Consider the following 13580-nt stretch of genomic DNA (forward strand, 5'->3'; position numbering starts at 1 on the left):
AACAACTTTAAACATGAAAAAAGGGACATTTAAATTAGATTTTAAAAAGCCTTCTTCACCTCTGGAAGCTTTGGCGAATCTGGCTCCTTCTGTAGATGGTCTTTTACTTCGCACATGTTATGATCAAAAGCAATCTAGTGGCTGGGGATTGCTGGAGAACATGCCACGCTTATGAACTACAACTCCCAGCATGCACCTCGCACACACTAGTTCCTGATGGGTACATCTTGCAAACAACATAGTTTTGAGATGTGGGTCTCAATAACTCTAAGTTATGCCTCGACTACAAGTTACGCCCCTGTCTTGGAGTCTGCAGACAGACCCTACTCCATTTTTTCAGCTGATTTTAACAAAACATTTTGATAATAGCAACAATTTTGGTCGCTAAAATCATCAAATGAAATTTCACTGTAAAAAAAAAATGCTGGGTTCCACCTAATTATTTCATGCAGTTAACTTAATCGTTTTTTTCCAAATTTAAGTAAATTAAACAAACACAAGTTAGTTGACCCTAAAAAACCCAAGAATTGTGTTCATTCAGCTCATTCTAAATAAGTAGTTTGAACAAGCAGCACATTTTTTTTAGTACCATTACATTACCTGTATACTACCGTATGTCCTCTAGGATTTTTTCCACCTGAGGCGGCAATCCTTTTTTACACAGATCTACCAACTACCTGGGGCGTTATTTCAATGACAAACGTCGCAGGCGCAGTATCACAATTCGAAACCGCATTTATAATAGCCTACGAGCATGCAAATCTCTTTGCTTGCACGCTGATTTCCTCTGCTCATGCACAAAACTTCATGCGCGCACCCCCAAATATACGCTGCTCAATCGCAGATCTTCTTGTGCGCTCTCAAATAAACGCTGCTAAAGTGCGATTTAGTGCATTTACCTAACAATGTCTCTAAAATTTATTAGATTTGCTAGGAATAGTTATGAATGTCTCCAATAGACCTACAGTGCGGCATTTATAATAAAGTGAAACGGCTATACGTCGTGTTTGCTGGCCTCATGCATCACGCACCTGTCAGTCAGCCAGTCAGTCAGCATGTAACCTTAAAGGGTTAAACAAATGACGCACAGCACTACTACGGTTACAGAAAAGTTTGCATTGTTATAATTCATTTACCTTTTAATACGTTTTAGTGCGATTATCACCCGCTATTAAAACACACGACTCAATGTTTTGAATGGAAAGCTGTAATGTAGCTGCAATGTCGCCCCGCCATGGAAGAATGAATGTAGCGGAAACCATGTACTATATACCTGCAGGTTAACTATGTTAATATATATATAACTTTAATATATATAACTTTAACTGTTAAACGCTATTAGTTACTAGTTAATTAGTTCAAGTTATTAGTAAATAATATAGTTATGTTAATTAATAATTAGGCATACACTGTATCTGTGCGCACAGAAATCCGCAGATTCATAGCACATCGAGTCTATTTATTTACTTATTGTAAGTTTGTGTAAATCTATATTTATTCAGTTTTTTTTAATGAATTACAGTATTATTATTGACTAATATGAAAAGATAATTTGATTTATTTACAATACAGTTTGTACAGTAATATTTTCTGTCTTTTAGTGGAGATATTATATGAGAGACTTGCTTTGTTTACCAAACAGGTGTATCTATTGGTGGTATTACTTCTGGTTCCAATATTTCCACCAGTTTCTCCTGTGACATCGCTGGCTCGCACATTAAAACATCTACTTCTGTAAAAAATGTAGGTGTAATCTTAGAGAATACTGACTACTTTATCTGATCCACCTCGACTTAGCTCATATGTCTCTTAGGTCTTGTTTGTGTAATTCCAGTTTGTTATATTTGACTTCATGTATGTTTGTTTATCTTTTTGTTGCATTCCTTGTAAAGTGTCCTTGAGCTCTGGAAAGGCGCTATATATAAAAATAAATAAATAAATAAATAAACAAATAAATAATAATATTAATAATATTAATAATAACACTAATAATAATAATATTATTAATAATAATAATAATAATAATAATAATAATAATAATAATAATATTATTAATAATAATAATTATAATAATAATAATAATAATATTAACAACAACAAAAATAATAATAATAATTATAATAATAATATTAATAACAACAACAACAACAATAATAATAATAATAATAATAATAATAATAATAATAATAATAATAATAATAATAACAACAACAATAATAACAATAATAATAATAATAATAATAATAATTATTATTATTATTATTATTATTATTATTATTATCTAATCGGATTTGCATTGTAAACATTAAATAAAAGTTTAAAAGGTATTACTTTTATTTCACATATTAAGTTTTTAGTTAGGATACTGCCAAAATCATTTCGCATAAATCCACAGATTTACACAATTCTGTGCAGAAACAACTAATAACTTTATTTTTCCCTAAATTGATTGTAATGCAATGATGTGCACCTTTTGCAAAGCTGCTTGGAAAACAATAATTATTGCGAACAAACTTGAACTGACTTAAATTTCTAATATTGTTAGACAATAAGAAATCTAGTAAGAATATGTCATCCCTTGATAAACCTATGGCTAATCAGCGTAGAGCAGCGGGACGCCTCCTGACAGCTCTGACATCCCTCACGGTGACGTATTCTGACCTTTCCCATCACCCGTCCCATTCGGGCCCCTGAGAGACACGTTCAGTAAATGAGGGGTCAGAGGTTTCCTTCCCTCATCGCCGTCGCCCCGTCCTGAAAGAAAGACGTCCTTTTGTGCGCTCCCGCGATTCAGTGTGAAGCGTGTAAAATCAGTGAAGTCGGGGGAGGACGGTGAGCCTTTTTCAGCGCCTGACCTGAAGGAAAACCTTTGGTTTTTTTAGTTACTTACTCTGACCCCCCACCAAAACAATGCATCTAGAGATCAGATGCTTTTAAGAATGCTTTCTTGAAGTGTTGCTTAAAGGAGTTTTACTTAACACATATCTAAACATAATAGCTTTAAACACTGATTAATTTTTTATCTTAGTCATGATGACAGCATATAATATTAGACTAGATATTCTTCAAAACACTAGCATTCAGCTTGAAGTGACATTTAAAGGCTTAACTATGGTAATTAGGGTAAATTTAGGGTAATTAGGCAAGTCATTGTACAACAGTGGTTTGTTCTGGAGACAATTTAAACTATTATTGCTTAAGGGGGATAATCATATTGACCCTTCAATAGGTTTCAGAAATTAAAAACTGCTTTTATTCTAGCCGAAATAAAACAAATAAGACTTTCTCCAGAAGAAAAAAATATTACAGGAAACACTGTGAAAAATTCCTTGTGAAAAAAAATCACAAGAGGGCGAATCATTTTGACTATAGATGAAGTTCTAGTAAATTAAATCTGCTTCATTTCAGTCATCACAGTTGAAGATGTGTGTGAATTACACAGTGTTTAACTGTAATATGAACTGTATCTTAGTGTAGGATAGTCATGTTGCTGTGTTCTAAAGTTTATTTGTGAAAATTACTGCTTATACTTACAGTAAAGATTAGGGCTGCAAAATATGCAATGTTGAGTTAACTTCAAAATTTCTGAAAACGTAGTCCCGTGGACATTTCTGGAGACCGCGAAATACGTCCCGGGAGTTACCTAGTTGTTCAATTTTTATTTTCGCGAATCTGCGAGAGGCCATTGTGTGCGCTTTTTCGCATCTCAAATGTCTCTTATGATTGCTATTTGCACCCGCGCTGCACTCGCGTCAACCCACCAGAGGCTGCTGTCGAGTGACTGTCTGTCTGACTGACTAAATGATTGACTGGGCGACCGGCCAATCCATTATCCGCCCTCCCGACCTCCTCCTCCTTCCCCAAACCCAACCAGTTATACTGATTGACCCACCCGCCCACTTACTTCCCTTAACCTAAGCAACGATTTACAAAAGCCGTCCAGAAAAAGAAAAGCCCTCGTCTGTTTTATACCACGTTTTTAGATTTCACCACATTCTCACCCTGTTATGAACTCGTTCACTTTATTTTTGGTATTCTGTTTTAGTCTTACTTGACTTCTGGAACCGCTCTTCCCCTGACTCGAACCTGGTCGTCGTCATCTTCAGCTCCTCTCTGCATCTCAACTCCACCGACGTACACGACGAGCTAACTGGACAAACTGGTTGCAGCGGGAAAGCCCTCGACATGGAGGTAAGCGGTCAGCCGGCGAGCACGAAGAGAAACATCGTTATACAGCCCCGTATCGTTCGCTTAAAAAACGAAATGCAGCCATACGTATGTCAGGCTTCATAAATCGCGCTCTCCAGAAACGTCCGTTTTCAGAATGAGCTTGGGTTGGATGTATCTGTATGGGGGCGTATGCGCGCAACGTACCTGAAGAGCTGGGAGGGATGTTGTGCAGAGGGGTGTGCGACATATTTAAGGACCAGACGAGTGACTTCCGGGAGATTATCCTTCATTTGCGGCAGTGGCGTAGCGCAAAATGCAGGGGCCCCCCTGCAGGGATCACTGACCTGATGAAGGGGGGGGGGGGGGGTGGAGCAATCACAAACTGAGGGGACGGGGGGAGTCGGTGGAGCGAGGAAGCGTTTACAAATTGAGGAGCGGGGAAGGGGGGCGGGGTGGAGTGACAACGCGGGGAAGCCTTCACAAACTGAGGAGAGATCACTAACTAAGGAGCGGGAAAGAGGGGCGGGGTGAGGCGTCGACGCAGGGTAGCGTTCACAAACTGAGGAGTGATCACAAACAAGCGTCGAGAGCGTCAAAGTAACCGGAAGTCATTCATTTTCAATGAGAACCGGCGGCGAGGAGCAGCGCGGCGCATCTTCTCCGGTGTGGGTGTCGAGGAGAGTTGAAATCAAGTCAACTTTATGGTAATGAGCTATGACGCGGTTCGGCGGCAAGTAATCAGTGTGAAGTAGTCCACTTTAGAGGAGTTCAGTAAACACAGTCCTGTGAACTTTGGTTCCGACCACAGCTGTTCCCAGGGGTTTGATCATTGCGGTTGCCGGATTTTCAAATTGCGACGACTGGCCCGTCTGCTGCGCAACTGATATGCGGGCATCCCGAAGTCTCTACTTGGGATGTCTGTATGTGTGTGAATGAGTGTGTATGGGTGTTTTCCAGTACTGGGTTTCAGCTGGATAAGTATCCGCTGTGCAAAATGCTGGAATGGTTCATTCCACTGTGACGACCTCTGAAATAGAGACTAAGCTGACGGAAAATGAATGAATGCTGTAGAAAATGTGCTTGCTCTGTCTAACATTCATTCATTCTCTTGTCGGCTTAGTCCCTTTATTAATTCGGGGTCGCCACAGCGGAATGAACCGCCAACTCATCCAGCAAGTTTTTACGCAGCGGATGCCCTTCCAGCCGCAACCCATCTCTGGGAAACATCCACACACACACTCATACACTACGTACAATTTAGCCTACCCAGTTCACCTGTACCACATGTCTTTGGACTGTGAGGGAAACCGGAGCACCCGGAGGAAACCCACGCGAACGCAGGGAGAACATGCAAACTCCACACAGAACTGAGCCGAGGATCGAACCAGCGACCCAGCGACCCAGCGACCTTCTTGTTGTGAGACAAATGTGCAGCCCACTGCGTCGCCCTGTCTAACATCACTTGGATAAAATTTGGATTCAATTTCACGAAACTTCGAATGCATTTTTTCTTCAACAAGTAAAAAAGGTGGAGGCTGTTTCTTGTTAAAAGCCAAAACATCGCTGCGTTTGGGTATTTCAGGAGCGGCTAAAGAAGCATCATTCAGGACAGGATTGCTCATTGACGTCACGCCTCAGCGAATGCATTTACATGCACATTCTTAAAGTGATTACGCCGAGTAAAGCCAACAATGCGTGTGGTCATGCAAACAACTTAAACCAATCAGCACAGCTTGATCAACAGATCTCAGCTCATTACTCTCACTTTGCATGACTGGTAAACACCTTTACAGTGGCACGCTGGCTCAGTGGTTAGCTCTGTCGCCTCACAGCAAGAAGTTTGCTGGTTCGAGTCAGTTGGCATTTCTGTGTGGACTTTGCATGTTCTCCCAGTGTTGGCATGGGTTTTCCATAGAATGAGAACGAGAGTGTATAGGTGTTTCCCAGTACTGGGTTGCAGCTAAAAGGGCATCCACTGCATAAATCAAGAGCTGGAACAGTTGGCGGTTCATTTCACTGATGAATAAAGGGACTAAGTCAAAGGATAATAAATGAATGAATAAACGACCAGCGCTCTGTTTGTGTTGCTGAAGTGTGCAGATGTGATTTGTATCAGAAAACCTACTTGGGCCGCACTCACACATGCATTTTGGAATGGGTTGAACAATAACAAAGTCATTAGAAATGGGAAAACAATATGTTATGATAAGCACTTGAAGAATCGTCATATAATCACACTCCACCTTTAACCCAATTCAGTAATATATTTTCAGCTAGGGCTGGGCGATAAAACTGAAATGATATTTATATTTATAATCTATAATTAACACGATTTCCTCATGTCTGTTATTTCTATTTTTAAAATCCTATCATTACTATCATATTATCAAAAGCATATCACATTTCTTGCCAGTTAATTATTTTTGGAGGGCAGAAACGGTGACAATTCGATGGCCATTTAATTCTTTAAAGTGAATTCGTCATGCTTTAAATTTTTTATCATTTATTATGTTTACATTTTCAAATTGAAATCTGTCAACTAGACCAAACTGAAACCTCAAAGTTTAAAAGAAGTTACAATGAAATCAACTTTTATGTATATTTATTTTACCATAAACACCTGTCAGTACATTAAGTAGTAAAAAAAGCGCTTTAAACGTCAGTTAAATGCCTTTAATATTAATTTAAACTACAATAAATGTTCATTTATTAATATAATATAATATAATATAATATAATATAATATAATATAACATAATATAATATAATATAATATAATATAATATAATTAAATATAAATAAATATAATATAATATAATACAATATAATACAATATAATATAATATAATATAATATAATATAATATAGTATAATATAATATAATACAATATAATATTATATAATATTATTAAATATAATATAATATAATATAATACAATTAAATATAATTAAATATAATATAATATAATAAAATATTATTAAATATAATATAATATAATATAATATAATATAATATAATATAATATAATATAATATAATATAATATAATATAATATAATACAATTAAATATAATTAAATATAATATAATATAATATAATATAATATAATTAAATATAATATAATATAATATAATATAATTAAATATAATATAATTAAATATAAATAAATATAATATAATATAATATAATATAATACAATATAATATAATATAATAAAATATAATATAATTAAATATAAATAAATATAATATAATATAATATAATACAATATAATATAATATAATATAATATAATATAATATTATTAAATATAATATAATATAATATAATATAATACAATTAAATATAATTAAATATAATATAATTTAATATAATATAATATAATATAATATAACATAATATAATTCTAAATATAATATATTAAAATATAATATAATTAAATATAATATAATATAATATAATATAATATGATATAATATAATATAATATAATATAATATAATATAATATAATATAATATAATATAATATAATATAATATAATATTATATAATTAAATATAATTAAATATAATATAATAAAATATAATATAATAAAATATAATATAATTAAATATAATTAAATATAATACAATATAATATAAAATAAAATAATATAATATAATATAATATAATATAATATAATATAATATAATATAATATAATATAATATAATATTATATAATATATTATAATATAATATAATATAATATAATATTATATAATATAATGTTCATTTATTGTTAATTTAGTCAGTCAGTTAATTTATTTAAACGTCATTTTATTGTCTGAACACATAACATTGAATACAAGACTTTTGTCTCAGCAAAGTCAGACCTTACTGTCCTAATTAAAACATTAAGAATCAAGGCATGATCATATTTTATTGTGATCAAATAAGTGTAATCTAGAGGTCTTTGCCTTTCATATAAACCACTTCTGATACCAAATAATCAACTAGAAGTCAAGATATTATTTGTTCCTCCTGAAACTTGGATATTGGACAAGAGTTGTGTCAGGTAGTGTATATTTTTCCATAATAAACACTCTTTTAAAAGTACACCGGGTTAAGTTTCACTCAGTTTACTCACTGATGCCTGCGTAACTTTTGTGTGTGTGTCACAGATTGATCCTATCTAGATATTATTTCTTATATTAATTCAAAGTACTAAAATGTCACTCAAAGTCACTTTGTTAAAATGTAGAGTTGATTATTTAACATCAAAAGTGGACAGAGCAGACATCAACATCCCATAATGCAATTCACACCTGCAAATAAACAGAAAACACGGTGCAGTCGTGAAACTGTTTAAATGTAAAGTGATAAAGCAGGACATTTAGATTTTTTTTGGGGGTGAAGTTAAGTAGTAAAAGTAAATCTGGAGAAATTGTAACGTGCTCAGAAACATGTCTGATAGGTGAATGGGCTGAATATTGTCAGCTAACCTGTTAAACAAAACACAAGACAGATTCATATGCCACTTTGACACAATCCACACTGTATTAAGCGCTATAGAAATAAAACGTGACTGCAACGGTCATTGTATCGCAGACCTCTCATTTAGCCTGCACTCCGTGTCTATCTTCAGCAGATGTGTTTTTGCATTTCCTCTTGGTGGGAGTACACATGTGGAGGCAGCTTCCCTGTGTTTCTCAGATAAGGTTAAAGATCTCTCCGGGTGGAAAGTGAACAGGAAAAGGAAACGATGCTGAGGTTTGACTCTAGGCTAAGTGTGAGAGCTTTGCTTTATCACAAGATAAACTTTGAACCCACCGACTGAACCCAGGCTCATTGTAAATGCGTGCCATTTTTTGTGAAACCTGCAATACATTGCTCCGGGTACGTTTTGTTGCACGTTTCAGATGACAAATCTACTAGAGGGTGTTGTCGACATTTGTGTGAATCTAAAATACATTACTTAGGGTGGGTTTTTTGTACGTTTCAGATGACAAATCTACTAGAGGGCGCTGTCTACATTTGTGCGAATCTGAAATACGTTACTTAGGGTGCATTTTGTTGTACGTTTCAGATTACAAATCCACTAGAGGGCGATGTCTACATTTGTGCAAGTCTGAAATACGTTACTCAGGGTGCGTTTTTTTGTACGTTTCAGATGACAAATCCACTAGAGGGTGTAGTCAACATTTGTGCGAATCTGAAATACGTTACTCAGGGTGCGTTTTGTTGTACGTTTCAGATGACAAATCCACTAGAGGGCGCTGTTTACATTTGTGTGAATCTGAAATACATTACTTAGGGTGGGTTTTTTGTACGTTTCAGATGACAAATCTACTAGAGGGCGATGTTTACATTTGTGCGAATCTGAAATACGTTACTCAGAGTGCGTTTTTTTGTACGTTTCAGATGACAAAGTAGTAAGAAAAGCGCTTTAAACATCAGTTAAATGCCTTTAATATTAATTTAAACTACAATAATTGTTCATTTATTAATATAATATAATATAATATAATATCATATAATATAATATAATATAATATAATATAATATAATATAATATAATATAATATAATACAATATAATATAATATAATATAATATAAAATAATATAATATAATATAATATAATTAAATATAATTAAATATAATATAATTAAATATAATATAATCAAATATAATTAAATATAATATAATTAAATATAATACAATATAATATTATATAATATAATGTAATATAATTAAATAAAATGTAATATAATATAAAATAAAATGTTATATAATATAATATAATATAATACAATATAATATAATTTAATATAATTAAATATAATACAATATATTATAATATAATATAATATAATATAATATAATATAATATAATTAAATATAATATAATATAATATAATATAATATAATATAATTAAATATAATATAATATAATATAATATAATATAATATAATATAATATAATATAATATAATATAATATTATAAAATATAATATAATATAATATAATATAATATAATTAAATATAATATAATATAATATAATATAATATAATATAATATAATATAATATAATATAATATAATATAATATAATATAATATAATATAATATATTCATATTCATTTATTGTTCATTTAGTCAGTCAGTTAATTTATTTAAACGTCATTTTATTGTCTGAACACATAACATTGAATACAAGACTTTTGGTCCCACTTTATATTAAGTGGCCTTAATATGTACTTACACAGGAATTAATAGTTTGTTACAATGTACTTATTGTGTAAATACATGTATTTATTGTGTACTTATGCTTGATTAAATACATGTATGTAATTACATCTGTAATTAACTTTTGTAATTACATTTGTAAATACACTGTTGACCATCCCTTACACCTTAACCCACCCTTAAACCTACCCATGCCACCAAACCTGTCTATAACCCAACCTCCCTCCCAACTCAAAAGCACCACAAGTATTCTCAAATACATTATGAACGCAGGAAGTACATTGTATTTATTTTTTGATTTAAGTACATAGTAGTTAAGGACACTTTTGTCTCAGCAAAGTCAGACCTTACTGTCTTAATTAAAGCATTAAGAATCAAGGCATGATCATATTTTATTGTGATCAAATAAGTGTAATCTAGAGGTCTTTGCCTTTGATATAAGCCACTTCTGATACCAAATAATCAACTAGAAGTCAAGATATTATTTGTTCCTCCTGAAACTTGGATAGTGGACAAGAGTTGTGTCAGGTAGTGTATATTTTTCCATAATAAACACTCTTTTAAAAGTACACCGGGTTAAGTTTCACTCAGTTTACTCACCGATTACTGCGTAACTTTTGTGTGAGTGTCACAGTTTGATCCTCTTATACAGCATGTTTAGATGCTTCAAACATCTGACTCACATCAACTTTTCTCTTCTTAAAGCTGACAGAATGTTATGTTTTTTTGCTTATGTTACTGTTCTTGGTTTATTTTGCTCATCATTGCAGCTGACGTTCACAATGTACAAGTCGAGTCAGAGCGTTCGGTAAAGTACACAATGAAGCTCTCTGAGACTGAGCGCAGTTAAGGAGGAAGATAATGAGTAATCTCTGTTTGTGTGTCAGTGTACCAAACGTGCAGAAATAAAAACATCCAGGGACGCTCTTCATTCGCAGGGTTATCAAACTAGGTCAGATGGGTAACTCTTTAACTATACTTGAACCTTTTTCTCCACTCATGTGAAAATGCAGAAAGTAAAAATATTAATAAAATAAAATAAATATAATATAATTAACAATAATATAATATAATATAATTAACAATAATATAATTACATATAATATAATATAATATAATTACATATAATATAATATAATATAATTACATATAATATAATATAATATAATATAATATAATATAATATAATATAATATAATATAATATGATATAATATAATATAATATAATATAATTACATATAATATAATATAATATAATATAATATAATATAATTTAATATAATATAATATAATATAATTAAATATGATATAATGTAACATAATGTAACATAATGTAACATAATATAATATAATATAATTAAATATGATATAATATAATATAATATAATATAATGATATAATATAATATAATATAATATAATATAATATAATATAATATAATATAATATAATATAATATATTATAATTTAATATAATATAATTAAATATGATATAATGTAACATAATGTAACATAATGTAACATAATATAATATAATATAATATAATATAATATAATATAATATAATATAATATAATATAATATAATATAATATAATATAATAAAATATAATATGTGCTTTAGTAAAGTTACAGTCAGATGTAACTCTTTTTCTAGAAATTTAGTGTGCCTAAAAGTGTTTTGTAATAACTAAACTTGCATATTATAAAGTAAATAAAATCTAAACTTTTCTTCACCATTGTAAAAATAAACAAATTTAATAAATATAGTGTATATTACATTATTAAAATATTAATACATTACATTATTAAAACATTATTAAATAAATATTTAAAATAACAAAAATATATTCATTTAACTAAACTTGCATATAATACAATATATTATTATAGAATTATAATATTATTATAAAAATAACATTATTATAAAATTATACACATTTTAGTACAATTATTCAAAATATTAAAAAGGTTTTGTAAAAGCTAAACTTGCAGATAATAAATATTATATTATGTTATAAATATAATATAATAAATATAATTGTATAATACTCTATAGCCTATATGTCAAAATATTTGTAGTTTTTTGTAACTTGCAGATATACAAATATATAGGAATAATAATAATAATAATAATAATAATAATAATAATAATATTAAATAATTTATATTTAAAAATATTTCAGTGCTGCTGTGCATCCCTGTGTGTGTAATAAGCAACATGTATGCACATTTAGGACCTTTTAGCGCTCTTTAAATAACAAACAATGCACTAATGTCCCTCCTTTACAGCCCAGCATATCAATAGATGCACAAATGAGGCGCAAATACATTTTCCATGGAAAAAATGAAAGCAAAATATGTGAAAATTCACCTGAAACTTCTTACCATGTCAGTACGAGATTCCCGATAAACCCTCATTTTGCAGCAGAGAGGAACCTTTCGGTAGAGGATCAGCAGCAGCACCACGATCATGAAGAAAAACACCAGACAACAGACTGGAAAAAACACAACACCACTGGTTCTCAAAACACTTGAACTTATTATTTTTTTTTAAATCTGCCAGTCATGCATTGAAATGATTGAAAATCTCATAGATGGGGTTAGAACTGTCGCATCACAGCAAGAAGGTCGCTAGTTTGAATCCCGGCTGGGCCAGTTGGCATTTCTGTGTGGAGTTTGCATGTTCTCCCGGTTCCTCCGGGTGCTCCGGTTTCCCCCCACAGTCCAAACACATGCACTATAGGGGAATTCATGAACTAAATTGGCCATAGTGTTTTGAGTGTGTGTGTGTGAATGTGAGAGTGTATGGGTGTTTCCCAGTACTGGGTTGCAGCCGGAAGGGCATCTGCTGCGTAAAACATATGCTGGAATAGTTGGTGGTTTATTCCACTGTGGGGACCCCTGATAAATAAGGGATAATGAATGAATCTCATTAATATTTTAACAATAAAGACGTTTTACATACGAGAAATTCCAGCGTTATGAATGTGACATTTGCAGTAAAATTCTAAATATATTTTTACAGAGAAAGTAAATGGTAATATTATAACATCTGTTTATATTTTTGAAAACAACCAACCATGGGAGCAGAAATATATCAATCTGTAAACATTTATTAAATGAGGGAAATGAGCATGTGCTATGGATATGACTGCAAAAAAGTCTGCAAGTTTACAGTAT

At 31.2% G+C, this 13580-nt stretch overlaps 1 protein-coding gene across 1 annotated transcript in view; it reads right to left on the bottom strand.

The window, feature by feature from the left end:
- si:ch73-364h19.1 overlaps positions 1-13580 on the bottom strand; it is a 29234-nt gene that overhangs the window by 12053 nt on the left and 3601 nt on the right. Inside the window, exon 2 of the mRNA XM_087245461.1 lies at positions 12786-12895. Coding sequence (XP_087101587.1) covers positions 12786-12895 — 110 coding nt within the window. The remainder of the gene's footprint in view (positions 1-12785; positions 12896-13580) is intronic.

The sequence above is a fragment of the Danio rerio genome, chromosome 3 (assembly GCF_052040795.2).
Source record: "Danio rerio strain M-AB ecotype USA chromosome 3, GRCz13ab, whole genome shotgun sequence".
Classification (NCBI taxonomy): Eukaryota; Metazoa; Chordata; class Actinopteri; order Cypriniformes; family Danionidae; genus Danio; species Danio rerio.